The 18,735-nt window shown below is 36.1% G+C and overlaps 1 protein-coding gene and 1 long non-coding RNA gene across 8 annotated transcripts in view; one reads left to right on the plus strand and one right to left on the minus strand.

Moving 5' to 3' along the window:
- The window catches only part of FRMD6 (FERM domain containing 6), a 122,568-nt gene extending 113,734 nt beyond the window's left edge, over positions 1 to 8,834 (plus strand). For all 7 annotated transcript variants that reach the window (XM_056811056.1, XM_056811060.1, XM_056811057.1 and 4 more), the window contains 2 exons: positions 2,792 to 2,883; positions 6,164 to 8,834. In XM_056811056.1, coding sequence (XP_056667034.1) covers positions 2,792 to 2,883; positions 6,164 to 6,448 — 377 coding nt within the window. In that variant the 3' untranslated portion in view covers positions 6,449 to 8,834. The remainder of the gene's footprint in view (positions 1 to 2,791; positions 2,884 to 6,163) is intronic.
- Positions 2,754 to 18,735, minus strand: part of LOC103099856 (uncharacterized) — a 59,988-nt gene continuing 44,006 nt past the window's right edge. The window contains exons 2-3 of the long non-coding RNA XR_008915030.1: positions 4,190 to 4,255; positions 2,754 to 2,917 (exon numbers count right to left, since the gene is read on the minus strand). This is a non-coding gene — a long non-coding RNA (uncharacterized LOC103099856). The remainder of the gene's footprint in view (positions 2,918 to 4,189; positions 4,256 to 18,735) is intronic.

Below are 18,735 nucleotides of genomic sequence, written 5' to 3' on the forward strand. Positions count from 1 at the left end.
ATTGTAATCTTTAGGTCAGGGGCTAATTTTTTGGTCTATTTTGGTTTCTCCAACACCTAGCACTTTTCTTCCTGGTTCATAATAAGCACTTAATAAATTTTTTAATACAAATATTGAGTTTATTAAATTTACCAGTTATCTTTCTTGGGCCTTTCTACAAGGGTGCTGCTTCCTCAGCTTCTTTCCAGCTTTCCTTTACTCATTGCTGACTAACATCCTGAAAGGATTCCACTTTGAGACTGAACCCTTCGAAAGATAACCCACCTGAACTCATCCCTCAATGATTCATACTTTGTCAGCTTATCATAACCTCCCCATTCCAATGATTCTGAAACCTTTCAGCTCTTTCCTTTATCCCTGAAACTGTCCACCCCTTCCCTCTATGTTCTCTGGAATACCTACTCCCATGAATCCTTTTGTGACTTTTGAGAAAGGCATCTATAATTGATGCTTCCACTTCTTTCTTCTTAGCTAATCTACTATCTATCTCTTCATTCAAATGAAACAGTTCACTCCAAAATTACCAGCAGACTTTGATGCTTTGAATTACTCTTTCCTTTAATACTCTCTTCTTTCTAGATTTTCAAGCTACTTTCCTTTTTTTTTTAATTGCTATTTGTGACTATTCCTCTACAGGGCTCTATCATAGGCCATCTTCTCTTTTCCCTCAATATCATTTTTCTTAGTAATCTCATCAGCTTCCAAAATTCAATTGACATTTCTATGCTGAGGATTCTTAGATTTACTTATCAAACCTAAATCTCTTACCTCCTATATCCAAACTTTACCTAGTCCTCTTCTCAGATAGTACTATCACCTCAATGTCTGGATTTATCACATTAACGTTCTGGTAGATTTCCCTGATTCAAGTATCTTCCAGTAGCATCTTCCCTTCATCTATCAAGGTAATCCCTAAAGCAAAAATCTGACCATATTCCCCTATTCTGTTACCTCTAGGATCAAATATAAATTCTTTTGCTTGTCTTATAGCGCTTTGTAATCTGGCCCATTCCTAACTTTCCAACTTTTTAACCTTAACTTCCATATATTCTGTGACCCAGTAGTGACACTTCTTATTCCTACCTTAAGTCCATCTTCTTATTCCATGCATTTTCACTGGTTGTACCATGCCTTCAATTCCCTATTTGTCTCTACTTGGTTTCCTTCATGTCTCAGCTAAAATCCCACCTTCTGTAAGATGTCTTTCCTCATCCTCCTTAATACTAAAACCTCCCATCTAAGATTGTCTCCAGTTTATCATAGGTATGTTTATATTTTATACATCAGTTTTGTATGTTGTCCTGCCATTGGACTATAAATTTCTTGAGCAAAGGGAGCTTTTATTGCCTTTCTTGGTATGTCCAACACTTGTTACGGTGCCTAGCATATAGTACACACACTGTCACCGATACAGGTTAAAATACTTTATGCTTCTCACCCAAGAAAAGAGAAGTTAAAGAAAGAAGGACAGTGGCTAAAGGAGAAGCCCTGTCCTGAGTCAGAACCAGATGGTAGAGATCAATCAGTGGAGTTACCTAGTCTGGGGGTGGGGCTGGGAGGGTTCAGAAAAGACTAACACCTTTGTTGTGAGGGTTTGTCCAGCCTTTGGTGTTCTCTCATTCACCTGTGGCTCCAAGGAGCTGTAATAGTGCCTGCACCCCAGTAAAACCATATTGGCAGATGGGCTAAACCAGGTTGAAGGTAATTAACAGGCCTCAGGCCTCTTGGTGAGTTAAGGAGGGTATTTATTACAAGCATGTGAAGACTTTTTCCAGTGGAATGAGAGGATGAGAACAATGAAGGTACCTGAAGTGATGCTTTGGAGTGCTTAGAACTTGGTCAGTCATCAAAGACACCAGAGTCATCTACTTTGTCCCATATTATTGCCAGTCAGCTTGACTTTTGTCTTGCCACTAGGCTTTGATGACTGGACTTTGTGCAACTGCCTCACTGAAACCCAGTTTACAAGTAAGACAAGATGAGTTTAGTAATAGTCCTCTTCAAAAACAAAGAATGAATAACAGTATGCCTGATTCTATGTCTATACTGCCCCCCTCACTTGTCTTTCTTTTACTATTTTCATCTGTTATTATAGTCAGTTTGTCTATTGTTCTCTTCTGTTTACTTCTCTGTGCAAGTTTTCCATGTTGTTCTTAATGTCTTAAATCATTTGTTGCAGTTATATTCCATAATTCATTCATCCATTCCCCAATCAAGAAGTAGCTACCTTACTTTTTTATGCATTTTTATAGCACTGCTTCAAAAATTTTCAGTGAATATTTTACTTTCAATCTGTTCCCCTTCTCCTGATTTTGAAAAGTCCAGACACTGCTATCCTTACAGCTATGACTTAGGAAATTATGAAGACACTTGTAGGAACAATCCCACTGACAAAAAAATAGCAGAGGAACACATTAGTAAAAAAAAAAATTAATCTATTAAAGTAATAGTTTTGAGTTTTTTGAGGCCTTATTTTTCCACAAATACATGTACACTTACACCTAATAGTGTATAAGATGTTCAAACATCCTAGTATACCCTTTTTTTGTTATTAATTTTGTATTCGTTCTAATTCTAAACCTTTCCATCTACTATTTATCTCTTAACACTCCACAAATTCTCTTATTAGCCTTACTTCACCTCACCCTAAAGTTTGTGATTATTTTTTGTTTCGTATAAAATATATTACATATTTTGAAGATTTGTCCTTCTTGGATAGTAATTTCTGTCAAGGAAAATGCCTATTGAATAAGTTGAAAGACTTCATTGTTATTTTTAATTTCTCCTTCAGGACTAATTGTAAAGGAAATCAGTTCTTCCACATCTGGCTCTTCAGAAACAGTAGTCAAACTACATGGTCAAAGCACTGATTCTCTCCCACAGGTATGTGATCAATTAGTAAATTACGAAGTTGGTCCTGAAAGTAGAATAAAAAGAAATTACCCAAAGAAAATGATTTCATACACGCTTTCTAGTTTTCTTCTTGGCATGGTTACACTCTTTTTTTATTCTTTGAGAATTTTTTAAAAATTGAAACACTTATTTTGTACTCATATTGCCCATATCAAAATGACGAAGCCTGTGGCCTGAGATCCTGAATTTATATCTGGTTTCTATGTCTATTATAGCTAATAAAATAGAATATATCTGGGAACTTCCTAAAGTTACCTCAAGACAGAGGTTCCAGAAAAATGTTAAAAAGAAGTTTATTATTCATTTGGTTGTTAATGCTATATCCCAGAGAATTTCTGAAAAAGCTTTTCTGGTTAGTCTAGATGAACTGTGAACTATCAAATAGTCAGAATTTCAAAAGGTAACAAGTGACAGTCTGAATTCACAATTCTTTTTCTTTCACTCCTTTTTCTTCAAACCAATGAATTGGCGATACTAAATATTTTAAAAATTATTGTACTTTCCAATAATGTCCTTGTAGAATTGCTTAGTTTTAAAGGAAAACATCTATTTTAATTTGCTTCTTAAATGTGACTCTTAATTGAACATTTTCTGTGGGTCACAGACCCTTAGTAGAAAAGGGTTCCTTATTCCCTGCCTAAACAGTACTACCTTAACTCAAAGGGGAGTGAGAAAGAATTAAAGAATGAAAAAAGCATTCATTAAGAACTTAAAAAGATGGTGAATAGAGCTATAGAGAGGTAGATTATTTAATCATGTCCTGGGACTGGAACTGGGTGGGAAGGGTACAAGCCCTAGTGAGAAGATGGTGAAGTGCCTTAGGAGAACTTGGGGGGAAATAGAAATAGGAAATAAAATGAAATATATCTGGGGCCTGCCTGAAGTATACCTTAAAACAGAGGCTCCAGAAATGACTTTTAGAAAAAGTTTATTATTCATTTTATGTTACAATTATCTAGCACTTTGAGGTTTGCAGAGTGATTTCTTCATGACTATCCTGTGTGGTAATATAGTACAAGTATCATTTTCTTCATTTTGGAAAAGAGAATAAATGACTTGCCTAGGAAAACACATCTAATAAGTGTCAGAGCTAGGGTTCAGGCCAAGGCTTTTCCTGATTCCAAGTAACTATAGTTAACATATACTCTAGAAAAAAAGAGAGAGAAATAACAGTTTAAATAATGTGTACCATTTTACCCTGAGCTTATGCCCTAGAATGAATGTAAGTTGGAAAAACTAAATATACTTGGATTTTTTTTGCACATTAAAACTTTACCTGTTCCTATTTTCCTCTAAAAGTTTTGGTTCTCATCTGTCTCCATTTCAGTAGCTTACCTAGATACTGAGAAAAATATGTTACCATTAATTATTTACATAGTAACAATTTCAAATTCATCTGCTCCCTAATATAGTATGCCTTCCTTTGAAGGAGGGGAGCTTAACCTTTTTGTATATAATGGACCTCTTTAGCAGTCTGAGGAAGCTTCATTTTTGAGTAATGTTTTAAAATCCATTTAAATCCTATGTAAAAAGACAGAGGATCATAAAGAAAATTATATTAAATAATAATTATCAAAATATTTTAGGTAAGTTATATAAGAATATAAATTTAGGTTTTATGCTAAATATGAGAATTCTGAAGTAATATACCGAAGAACCAAGGAAGGAATCACCACCTCAAGCCAACACAGGATCCAGGGAAAGAGTCTCCTCCAGTTTGGCTCACCAACTCAGAGAGCCACTGAATCCTCCAGCTGGCCTTTTTAAAGCAGTTTTCTTAACTTCACTTTCTGTCACTCCCCCACTTTACGGGAACCAATCTCAGTCTTTCAATTTGTCTAGCACTGCCCAGGGGCGGGGAAGTGGCCTCTGGAGTTGTCACCCACTCTAGCAAGTGACTTGTGAACTCTCATACTTAGTGACTGGTCAGGTACTAAGTAGGGGTACTTAAGTTTTTGATTGATTAACTTAAAAGTTGCTGATTGATAGACAAAGAGTCTGATTCACTCTTCACACTTAACAAACTCCAGGTTAAGAACGCCTCCTTTAAAGAGACCCTATCCCCTTTCCAGGCATAACTGATTAAGGATACTATGCTGTGTTTTATGAGTGATTTGAAGAATAATCCTGACCATTCCTGATTTTTTCACATATTTTTTCTTGGACACTTCCTAGCTGTTTGACCCTGTGCAAGTTACTTAACCTCAGCTCTTAACCTCTTTTCTGCATTGGAACTGATACCCAGTATTAATTCTAAGATAGAAGGTAATGGTTTTTTAAAAAGAAGAAAAATAGAGTAAGAGAGATACATATGGGGGCAGCTGGGTAGCCCAGTGGATTGATAGCCAGGCCTAGAGATGGGAGGTCCTAGGTTCAAATCTGGCTTCAGACACTTCCCAGCTGTGTGATCCTGGGCAAGTCCCCATTGCCTAGCCCTTACCACTCTTCTGCCTTGGAGCCAATACATAGTATTGACTCCAAGACAGAAGGTAAGGGTTTAAAAAAAAAAAGAGAGAGATACATATAAGTATATGTATATATTGTTTTTCCTTTTCAAACAGATCTCATTTATTAACAATAAGATGTTAATAATCATAACTATTCCAGTCTGCACTATTTTGTTTGTTTTTGCTTGTTTTTACATACAAGTGACTCTGGTTATTTACAAAAATGTCCAATATACAAAATATCTTAATTCCAAGAACTTGTTTGGAGCTGTATCTGCAATACTAGAACTTTTTTGCCCAATTAATTTGTTTTTTATTGCCAACAGCATCCACATTCCTGTCTCTTATGACTCTTGCCTGGTAAAATACTTGAGGTAACAGTTGTTCTAATGGTTCAAATGATTGGTCTATTCAGGCTACAGTTCTGTCCCTGGAAAAGACTCTGAGAGATATCATGTGTCCTGGCATTTGTTGTCCGTTTTTATATCAAACAGCAAATCTAAACACCTCCTTTTCCCTGGATATCCTGTTATAGTTCTATTCTTCCTCAATTTATCTAAAGCACTTTTAAAATATTTTAATTTCTACTTCAACCATTACTTGTGTTAATGAAATTTATAGCCTTTATTCTAATCACAGCTTCTTTCTGTTTTTGAGAGATGATCTCATTGTTGTTTATTGGTGTTTACACTTGTCATTATTTCATAAAATCCCATTTTATCTTTGTCTTTACAGACCAAAGAGTATTAAACCTTTTACATGTGATGTCTTACAATTATTATTGTCTGTGTTTGTTTTTATAGGCTACCTATCGAAAACCAAAGACTTCCAGTGATCGTCATAGCTTAAGTCTGGATGACATCAGACTTTACCAAAAAGACTTCTTGCAGATAGCAGGTCTGTGTCAGGACACTGCTCAAAGTTATACTTTTGGATGTGGTCATGAATTAGATGAAGAAGGCCTCTATTATAATAGCTGCTTGGCTCAGCAGTGTATTAACATCCAAGATACTTTCCCAGTCAAAAGAACAAGTAAATATTTTTCTTTGGATCTCACACATGATGAAATACCAGAGTTTGTGGTTTAAAACAACATGAGTACAGCAGGAATGCTGCTTCAGGAGAGAGATTATTCAAGTTGATTCCTCTTGTTTTAAGTGTTTCTTATGCCATATTTCTCGTACTTTACTCTCTTACACATTCTTCCCTCTCCCCCCCCCCTTAATTCTTTCCCACTCTATATTTTTTTTCCTAATGATTTATGCATAAATCTTTATAAATCTTTTGCACTTTAAGTACTATCCACTCAGAGGTTAAAGGCAAAAACAAAATTGTGCAGGATGTCATCAGGTCCTCTCAGTTTGGACTGGTCAGTTGGAAAGAAATTCTGTTTCAATTTTACATGCAAAACATTAGCTTTTTTTTTTCTCCATTTTCCAAAAGCACAATGCAATTGTCTTGTTAAGATACCATTGACTCTTTTATAAAAATGGCCGTTCTGTTGTGGCTTCTGCCTTCTTAACATAGGTACTAAAGAAAGAAGTGGTTCTAGCAAACCAAAGATCTGTAAATAGAAACAAATAAAAAATAATATCTAGTGTCCTAGCTAGTAGACCTGAAATGTAATTATTACTTGTGAAACAAGTTGCAGTAAACAGACTTCTCTATTCAGTGATATATAATCATAAATCTCCCCAAATATTCCAGAACTAATTTGAGAACTTACTCAAAAATTTTTGCTCAAATCTTAACATGTTTTACGATGTTTACAAAACAGGTTTCTGTTCAAAAAGACTAGGAAAAAAAGTCTAAAGTACATTGCTTATTTGTAAATGAACAATGACAGATGATAAACATGCCATAATGTTTATTCAAATTACCTTTAAGATATGCCTGTGTTATGCATATACAAATATATAGGCTTGTGTATGTTTATATATGTCTGGAGCTTATAGATTTGCCTGCATTTCTTTTTATATTGCTACTACTTAGAAACAGTAAGTTTTCTAAGTTCTAATTTTGGCAATTTGGAATTATGACATTCCATAAGCACAATTTTCCTCTTGTCCCTTTTCATATAGAAAGCTATTTTCATGTATTTTTTAAATGTCTTACCTTGGAGAAGACCTGAAATAGGGAGAATACTATTCTTACTATTAGTCTTGAGCAAATTTTAAAACAAGCCACTAAGCCATTTTCATAATAAAGTATAAGCAATTCATTACAGTTTACAGTTGTGAACTTGCCTCTTTGCAGCAAGTATGTTGCTGAAATAATGCTAAAGAAATCTTCTTGGCACAATGCCTTTTTATTGAGATATTTTTAAAATAATAGCTAAATATTCTGCAGATCTGTTTTATCATATTTCATATCAGAATATGCCATTTTTTCTATCTGGCATGTTTTTTAATACATTTATCTATATTCCAATGTATAATTTTATATAAACGTGTGATATTTTTATATAAAAGAAGTTCTAAGATAAAAAATAGAGTTGAAGTACAGCAAAACTTATTTGATATGACATGGGAAGCAGTATTAAGGAACAACCCTATATACATTGCTGCACCTCATGTATTTGTAACTCTTGAGGCTTTCTTTACAAGCACATGTGGTCAATTTATATATAGCTTGTATACATGTCAAATTATTTTAATTGAAAGCTTAAAGATGGAAAAGTTCTCTGTATTCATGAAAATATTTGCTCTTATTCAAATGCATTAATTAACCAAAGTTTCAGATATCCAGATTTGTAAAAGTATCTGATCTTCTGTTCTCAAGTGGCAGTGTGCAATATGAAAACATCAATTAATTTCTATTTTTCATATGTCATCAAACAACTTATTTTTCCAGAGAGAGAATTTAGGAAATAAAAGTGGCAAAGCTAAATTTCTGAGGGACATTATATGGCAAATTCCAGTGACATTTGATATTTGTTTAGAAACATAGGAAAAATAGAACTATTTTGGTTTATCCTTTGCATTCTCTACACTTTAGTTAGTATCAAATTGTACCCACCCTCATTGTTTATTTGGCTCAACTTTTTTCTAATTGACTTTATAAGGTTTTTTCCTTATACTGATCATGATGTGTGCTTTTCATTTCCAAGTTGACAAATAGCACTGTTTGCAAGGAAAAATGGCATATGGAAAATCCAACTTGAATTCTATATTTTTTGCATTTGAAAATTCTGGTTTAAAAAGTATAAAACTTATTTATACTGCATCTGATTTTTTTTAACTCATAACTGGTCAGTATACAGATTTGATTTATATTGCCTTTTTATATGGACATGTTGGCAACAACGAACTTTATACATCATCAACTTGCAAATAATCCTTTCTGTGAAAGGATCATCATATCAGGATGATAACAAAAAAGTGTATAAAAACATAATTGAATTATTTTGTAACAAAGTTTGTTCTGTGCCTTTTATGATATTATTAGGAATTCAATAAAATGTTTGCATTTAAAGTCTCCTTCTCCTGGAGTTCAGTTAAGCAAGGAACACAGTTTATAAAACTTATCATGAGTGAACATTTTTGTTCATATTCAACAGAATACTATAATCATTTATTCCAATCAAGGATCTCATTTATGTAGTAAAACCCAGAGAATTCATGTGCTTTACTCTAGCTAAACAAAAATCTCAAAATAAATGCCTTGTAGACCTCTGAAATTCAGCATTTCCAAAACAGACTCATCATCTTTTCCCAAAAATCTTCCCCTCTTCCAAATACCCCTGTTGCCACCAAGGGCACTAGGTCCTTCTATTCACCCCAGGTTCACAATCTCTATGTCTCCTTCAATTCCTCACTTCCAAAAAAAAAAAGTATAATTCCTGGGGTAATTCACTGCCAAATTTTATCTTTTCTATTCACATCATCTCTCATACATCCACTTCTCTCCACTCACAAAGTTATTGCTTTAGTTCCAGGCCTCTACCCGAAGTTTTACAAATAATCTTCTAATTGGTCTCCCAGATTCAACTTCAATCTCTCCAAGGTTCTTTTTTCTAAAGCATAATTCTGAGCATGTCACCCTCATCTTCCTCCTCATTAAACTCCAGTGACTTCCTAGTATCTACGATCAAATATAAATTCCTTTGTCATTAAGAGTTCTTCATAACTGGATCTACTTCTACCTTGCCAGTTTTCTCATATTCTATCTTCCAAACACTTCACATTCCAGTAACACTGACCTACTTAGAGTAACATAAAAAATGAGTACTTAGAGTAGTACTTAGAATAATTTAGAGTTACTCATTGACAACACTCATCTCTCATCTCCATTTCTTCACTATTCCTACCACCATGCCTGGAATGCTTTAACTCACCTCTGGCTCTTGTTTTATTGTTGTTTTACTTCAAAACTGAGCTCAAATCCTACCTTTTCCTATCAGTGTTTTATATACACTTCTTACCCCCCAGACCCCAAATTTGCTATTGTTTTCTCTCAAATTGTACACCTACTCCGTATAGACTTAATTATTTACATGTCATATTCCCCAATAGAATATAAACTTAAGGACAGACACTGTTTTCACTTTTTTTTTTGTATTCCTCAGTGCTTTATAGTCTAGCACATATGAAGTACTTAATGAATGACTAATTTGATTCTAGATCCATGAATAAGTTTTTGGAGACAAGCTAATCTAACATTTATAAATAAGAGCCAGAAAAGTTCCAACTCTTCCACCAACTAGCTGTGTGATCATAGACATTCTAATCTCTACGTATTTCAGTTTCTTCATCTGTAAAGTAGAAATAATATTGACATGTCAGGATGGTTTTCCAGTTCAAAGAGGATGGCACTTTGAATAATTGAAAGTGGCTTATCCTTACAAATAGATCAGTGTGACAAGTAGTGTGTAATAAGGAACAGCTTGTTCTTATCCCTTCACTGTTAACTTTCAGGCATGAGGACAGTATAGGTTATTTTTTTAACTCATCTTCTGTTTTAGAATTGATTCTAAGGCAGAAGAGCAGTAAAGCACGCAGAGCTCTCTCTGTAGGCATGAGGCACCATCACCCAAGAGAATTTGTTCCTTAGACAGAGGGACTTGGGCAGAACTGCTGTCTTCCCCCTCTCTACCATACCTGATGACATTTTTTCACATTGCCTGCTTCTCTGTCCAGCAGCCCAATGAGAGTGCACAGGGAGTAAGGCTCACAGGCAGCAGACTGGAGAGGAGCAGAGCACTTGGGCCCCCCTTGCCCCTCTCTAAGTGTGCTGAGGATATTCCTCACTTACCCCACCCTTCTGCCCAGCAGCCCAATGGGAGCACTTTCTCCCTCCCCTGTGTGGGGTAAAAAAGTAGGGAGGGGGGAGCACAGCATACAGTCTCTAAAAGGTTTGCCATCACTGGTATAGGTTCTAATTAAAAAGAGTGATCTGAGCATAGTCTTGGTAAGAAAAAGCAGACTAGGAATAGGCCATTTCAACTGTAGATTGTTAAAGGTCATTTTATTTCCTTTTCCCTTATTTTCTAATTCATAAAAAGAGAAGACAGTTGACAGGAAACAGAATGAAAGACATGAAACAAACATAATAATCCTATGAGTGTGAGTAGAGTGAAATAACCTATAAAATGGAGGAGGGCAAAAGAATGAATTTTTAAAATCCAATAAGAAATATTTAAAACAAAATGATTGAAACAGTTATGAGGAATTGGTGTAGTATCTATTTCAGGTAAATCTAGAAATCCTGGAATGGAAATCATGATCTCAGACAGCTCAACAGAAAAAAATAGTTTGGGTTAAAATAGATAAGTAAGGAAACTACATGTGATACATATGTATATGCTGAGTGGCGTAGCCATTGAACAAGGAGAAACACAGTAAAACAATAGTTGTTGAGGCCTTAAGTGTGCCCTATTCAGTCTTAGAAAAACCTAAAAGAAATATAAACAAGAAGAAATTGATCAACAAGAACAATACATAATTAAACTATTATGTGATGGACAATGCAAACTTTTTTTAAGTTTAGCCAAATATAATATACATATACACATACAGATACATATGTATATTGTTCCAAATTTATGTACACATATATGTAAAATGCTAGAAAACACAGTAAACCCCAAATACTCTCATTTTAAATATCTTTTTTCAATGGGGGGAAAATTAGTGGAGATATTCACTACTGTGGTTGGGGAGGAATTCTTAAACTAATAAAAGATAGAAGAGTTTACAAAAACAAAACAATTTTGATTACATATGATTTGAAAAAATTTTACCAACAACATTAAGAACCAAGATATGAAAGGAAACAAATAGTTCAAAATCTTTTCATCAAGAATATAATATTAGATCTCACGTTAAAAATACATAGGGAATTAGAACAAAATCAAAAGCCATTTCCCTATTAAAAGGATTCCCCATTAAAAGGATTTAAATAGTGCTTTAAGGTTTGCAAGGCACCTTATAAATATTACCTTATTTTGTCCTTTCAACACTATCTCCATTTTACCATTGAGGAAACTGAGGCAGATAAAGATTAAGGGTCACACTATGAAATATTGATCTGTTCATCTGGACTTAAACTCAAGTGTTCTTGATTCTAGGTCCAATACTATCCAATATGCACCTAACTGCTTAAGAATCAAAGGATATGAAAAAAAAGTTCTCAAGAGAATTACTATACACTATTAATAATTATATGAAAGGTTGTTCTAAATCAGGGGTCCCCAAACTACAGCCCACGGGGCCAAATGCAGCCCCCTGAGGCTATGTATCCAGTACCCACTGCATTTCCAGAAGGGGCACCTCTTTCTTTGGTGGTCAGTGAGAGGAGCACAGAGAGAACTGCAGAAGCACAGCGTCGCTCACATACAATACTACTTCCAGAGACATAATCCTTTGCATGGCACCTTAGAATGAGGCACCACGCAAAGGATTATGTGGCTGCACAATGGAAGACAGCATGTTGAGCAGCAATCTGGGGGGAGGGGATTCTGCACTGTGTATACTTCTGCCCAGTTAGGGTTAGGGTTCTGTTTTTATCATCCGGCCCTCCAACGGTTGGAGGGACAGTGAACTGGCCCCCTGTTCAAAAAGTGTGGGAACCCCTGTTCTGAATCATTGATGGTTAGAGAAATACTTACTGGAACAGCCCAACAACTTGTTAAAAATTGCAAAATAGGAAAGGCTAGTGAATCTAAGCAACCATTCCAGAAAGTAAACAGAAAACTGGCTGTAATGTCCATACATCCCAACAATAATCTAAAATAGCCATAGCATTACTTTTTGTAATGACAAAGAACTGAAAACAAAATAGGAATCCATCAATTTGGGAATAACTAAATAAAATTGTATGATGCTAATAGAAAAATGAATCCAAAGTAAATAAAAAAACAAGAAAACATACACAACATACAATAGTGTATTTGGAAAGAATAAAAGCAAAACTGTTGGGTAACCATAAATAAGAGGTTTGAACTCAGCAGAGTTGCAGAAGTAGGATATTATGGGTGTGGAATGCAACTTGCTAAAGTAGTTTTCCTTTTTTATATATATTATTTCAAGGGATAGATCACTTAGTGCAATGTAAGGAAATGTGATTTCAAAATTAAAGGTATCAATAGAAAAGGGGGGGAAGAAACTGTGGCATGATGTCTAGAGCACCATTCTTACAGTAAAAAAGATTTGGGTTCAAATCCTACCTCTTGCACATACTTGTTACATGGTCATCAGAAAGTCATGTAACCTGTTGCTGCTCCATCTAATTCCCATAAGTTAAGATGTATTTCTGAATCATTGGAAGGAGCTTCCCTTCCAGGAGTTCTCCATTCCAATTCCATGACTCAGTACTTTGTAGAAAAATAGGCATCACAAAACAGCAGTCAAGATGGCAGCTTAGAGAAAGCTAAAGTTCAGAGCTCCAGAAACCCTTCCTTACCGATCTCAAACGGAATGCTCCTAGGGCATCGAAATTCAAAACAAACAGCAGAATAGACCCCAGAAACACTCCTCCTAGACCTAGATCAAAAGGTACGATCCCCCAAGAGTCAGAGCCGGAGATCACTTGGATCTAAGGGGAAGGCAAACGGAAGGTCCCAGGACCCATCCCCCCCAACCCAGAGTGCTGAGTCCAAGGCAGCAGCAGGAAGCTCAGGGCAGGCAGGGGGGCCTCAGGAGCCGGCTGTTCTGAGGGCCACCCCCTGAAAACGACCTGAGCCAGTCGCGAGGGCACCCAGACAGCAGAGAGGCAGAGAGAGATGGGGGGAGCCTGTAGCCCCCTGACCAGAACCTTCCATTTGGGTCTCACTGAAGGTCACTGCCTGAGGGCATACTCAGTCTGAGGTAAATCCTATCACCAGCCCTCAGAGCTCCAGGAAGCCACGGCACCTCCCCCCTCAGAGTGCAGGGTCGTCTGAAACAACAGTAACCCTCAGGGCTGGCAAAAGGGCCTCCGAGTGGAAGGCCGAATCCTGAAAACAACCTGACCCAGTCAAGGGGGTACCCAGACAGCAGGGAAACAGAGAGAGACAGGAGGAGCCTGTAGCCCCCTGACCAGATCCTTCCATCTGAGTCTCACTGAAGGTCCTTGCCTGAGGGCATACTCAGTCTGAGGTTAATCCTATCACCAACCCTCAGAGCTCTGGGAAGCCGTGGCCCCTCCCCCCTCAGAGTGCTGGCTCTTCCATCCCACTGAGGCACAGAAACAAGAGCCAAGCCATAGAACGGACAGTCTGCCTAGGGCTAAAACTTCTAAAACCAGACAGAGATAAGAAAAGCTAATCCTCCCCACTCAGAGATGGCAAACTCCATAGAAGCACAAAAAACCCAAAATTCCAAAAAAAAAAACAAGAAGAAAGGGGGCGACTTTGGACACATTTTATGGAGCAAAAATACAAAACACAGAGAAAATAGAAGAGGAAACACAAGCAAATGCTCCAAAACCTTCCAAAGGAAATGGAAACTCTCCACAAATCCATGAAGAATATGAATCAGAAATGACCAAAAAGATGGAAGCCTTCTGGGAGGAAAAGTGGGAAATAATGCAAAAGAAATTCACACATCTACAAAACCAGTTTGACCAAACTGAAAAGGAAAACCAGGCTTTAAAGCAAGAACTAATAAAGCAAAGCCAAAAGACCAAGAAATTAGAAGAGAACATAAAAGATCTCATTGACAAGGTGACAGATTTGGAAAATAGAGGGAGAAGAGATAATTTAAAAATAATTGGACTTCCAGAAAAAGCCACAAATAAACAGCAAAATCAACATCGTAATACAAGATATAATCAAAGAAAATTGCCCAGAAATTCTAGAACAAGGGGGCAATACAGCCACTGACAGAGCTCACAGAACACCCTCTACACTAAACCCCCAAAAGACAACTCCCAGGAATGTAATTGCCAAATTCCAAAGCTCTCAAACAAAAGAAAAAATCCTACAGGAAACCAGAAAAAGACAATTTAGATATAAAGGAATGCCAATCAGGGTCACACAAGACTTTGTAATTTCTACTCTGAATGATCGTAAGGCATGGAACATGATCTTCAGAAAGGCAAGAGAGCTGGGTCTCCAACCAAGAATCAGCTACCCAGCAAAACTGACTATATACTTCCAAGGGAAAGTATGGGCATTCAACAAAATAGAAGACTTCCAACTTTTTGCAAAGAAAAGACCAGAGCTCTGTGGAAAGTTTGATACCGAAAATCAAAGAGCAAGGAATACCTGAAAAGGTAAATATTAAGGAAAGGGGAAAAATGTTATCTTCTTCTTTTACTCAAACTCTCTTCTATAAGGACTACATTTATATCAATCTATGTATACTAATATGTGGGGAAAATGTAATGTATAAATAGGGGGTAAAGAAAGACCAAAGAGAATAATCATTCTCACACAAAGATTCACATGGGAAGGGGAGGGGAAGAAAACTCCTATAAGAAGGAGAGGAAGAGGGGGGGGGGTTTACTTAAACCTCAATCTCAGGGAAATCAACTCTGAGAGGGAAAAACATCCAGATCCATTGGGATCTTGAATTCTATCTTACCCAACAAGGGTAAGGAGAAGGGAAAACCAAGGGGGGGAGGGGGAGAGGGAGAACAAAAAGGGAGGGAAAGAGAGGGGGGAGGGGGAGGGAACAAAAAGGGAGGGACTAAAAAGGGAAACATCAAGGGAGGGGACAAGGGGGACTGATTCAAAGTAAATCACTGGACTAAAAGGTAGAGCCGAAGAAGAAAAGGTTAGAATTAGGGAAGGCAATCAAAATGCCAGGGAGTCCACAAATGACAATCATAACTTTGAACGTGAATGGGATGAACTCACCCATAAAACGTAGACGAATAGCAGAATGGATTAGAATCCAAAACCCTACCATATGTTGTCTTCAAGAAACACACATGAGGCGGGTTGACACCCACAAGGTCAGAATTAAAGGATGGAGTAAGACCTTCTGGGCCTCAACTGATAGAAAGAAGGCAGGAGTGGTAATCATGATATCTGATAAAGCCAATGCAAAAATAGACCTGATCAAAAGGGATAGGGAAGGTAATTATATTTTGTTAAAAGGGACTCTAGACAATGAGGAAATATCATTAATCAACATGTATGCACCAAATAATATAGCACCCAAATTTCTAATGGAGAAACTAGGAGAATTGAAGGAAGAAATAGACAATAAAACCATACTAGTGGGAGACTTAAACCAACCATTATCAAATTTAGATAAATCAAAAAATAAATAAGAAAGAGGTAAAAGAAGTGAATGAAATCTTAGAAAAATTAGAATTAATAGACATATGGAGAAAAATAAATAGGGATAAAAAGGAATACACCTTCTTCTCAGCACCACATGGCACATTCACAAAAACTGACCATACATTAGGTCACAGAAACATAGCACACAAATGCAAAAAAGCAGAAATAATGAATGCAGCCTTCTCAGATCACAAGGCAATAAAAATAATGATTAGTAATGGTACATGGAAAACCAAATCTAAAACCAATTGGAAATTAAACAATATGATACTCCAAAACCGTTTAGTTAAAGAAGAAATCATAGAAACAATTAATAATTTCATCGAGGAAAATGACAATGGCGAAACATCCTTTCAAACCTTTTGGGATGCAGCCAAAGCGGTAATCAGAGGTAAATTCATATCCCTGAATGCTTATATTAACAAACAAGGGAGAGCAGAGATCAATCAATTGGAAATGCAAATGAAAAAACTCGAAAGCGATCAAATTAAAACCCCCCAGCAGAAAACCAAATTAGAAATCCTAAAAATTAAGGGAGAAATTAATAAAAGTGAAAGTGATAGAACTATTGATTTAATAAATAAGACAAGAAGCTGGTACTTTGAAAAAACAAACAAAATAGACAAAGTACTGGTCAATCTAATTAAAAAAAGGAAGGAAGAAAAGCAAATTAACACCATCAAAGATGAAAAGGGGGACATCACCTCTGATGAAGAGGAAATTAAGGCAATCATTAAAAATTACTTTGCCCAATTATATGGCAATAAATATACCAATTTAGGTGACATGGATGAATATATACAAAAATGCAAACTGCCTAGACTAACAGAAGAAGAAATAGAATTCTTAAATAATCCCATATCAGAAAATGAAATCCAACAGGCCATTAAAGAACTTCCTAAGAAAAAATCCCCAGGGCCTGATGGATTCACAAGTGAATTCTATCAAACATTCGAAGAACAGCTAATCCCAATACTATAAAACGATTTGACATAATAAGCAAAGAGGGAGTTCTACCAAACTCCTTTTATGACACAAACATGGTACTGATTCCAAAACCAGGCAGGTCAAAAACAGAGAAAGAAAACTATAGACCAATCTCCCTAATGAATATAGATGCAAAAATCTTAAATAGGATACTAGCAAAAAGACTCCAGCAAGTGATCAGAATGGTCATCCACCATGATCAGGTAGGATTTATACCAGGGATGCAAGGCTGGTTCAATATTAGGAAAACCATCCACATAATTGACCACATCAACAAGCAAACAAACAAGAACCACATGATTATCTCAATAGACTCAGAAAAAGCCTTTGATAAAATACAACACCCATTCCTATTAAAAATACTAGAAAGCAGAGAAGAAAAAGAAATTGAAGGCATTAAAATAGGCAAGGAGGAGACCAAATTATCGCTCTTTGCAGATGACATGATGGTCTACTTAAAGAATCCTAGAGATTCAACCAAAAAGCTAATTGAAATAATCAACAACTTTAGCAAAGTTGCAGGATACAAAATAAACCCACATAAGTCATCAGCTTTTCTATATATCTCCAACACAGCTCAGCAGCAAGAATTAGAAAGAGAAATCCCATTCAAAATTACCTTAGACAAAATAAAATACTTAGGAATCTATCTCCCGAGACAAACACAGGATCTATATGAACACAACTACAAAACACTTTCCACACAACTAAAACTAGACTTGAGCAATTGGAAAAACATTAACTGCTCATGGGTAGGACAAGCCAATATAATAAAAATGACCATCCTACCCAAACTCATCTATCTATTTAGTGCCATACCCATGGAACTTCCAAAATTTTTTTTTACTGATTTAGAAAAAAACATAACAAAGTTCATTTGGAAGAACAAAAAATCAAGGATATCCAGGGAAATAATGAAAAAAAAAATACAAAGGAAGGTGGCCTTGCAGTACCAGATCTCAGACTATATTACAAAGCAGTGGTCATCAAAACAATTTGGAACTGGCTAAGAGACAGAAAGGAGGATCAGTGGAATAGACTGGGGGCAAGCAATCTCAGCAAGACAGTATATGACAAACCCAAAGATCCCAGCTTTTGGGACAAAAATCCACTATTTCATAAAAACTGCTGGTAAAATTGGAGGACAGTGTGGGAGAGACTAGGAATAGATCAACACCTCACACCCTACACCAAGATAAATTCAAAATGGGTAAATGATTTGAACATAAAGAAGGAAACTACAAAAAAATTAGGCGAACACAGAATAGTATACATGTCAGACCTTTGGGAAGGGAAATACTTCAAAACCAAGCAAGAATTAGAAAGAGTTACAAAATGCAAAATAAATAATCTGGATTACATCAAATTAAAAAGTTTTTGTACCAACAAAACCAATGTAACCAAAATCAGAAGGGTAGCAACAAATTGGGAAACAATCTTCATAAAAACCTCTGACAAAGGTTTAATTACTCAAATTTATAAAGAACTAAATCAATTGTACAAAAAATCAAGCCATTTTCCAATTGACAAATGGGCAAGGGACATGAACAGGCAGTTCTCAGCCAAAGAAATCAAAACTATTAATAAGCACATGAAAAAGTGCTCTACATCTCTTATAATCAGAGAGATGCAAATCAAAACAACTCTGAGGTATCACCTCACACCTAGCAGATTGGC

Source organism: Monodelphis domestica, chromosome 1, assembly GCF_027887165.1.
Source record: "Monodelphis domestica isolate mMonDom1 chromosome 1, mMonDom1.pri, whole genome shotgun sequence".
NCBI classification, from domain to species: Eukaryota; Metazoa; Chordata; class Mammalia; order Didelphimorphia; family Didelphidae; genus Monodelphis; species Monodelphis domestica.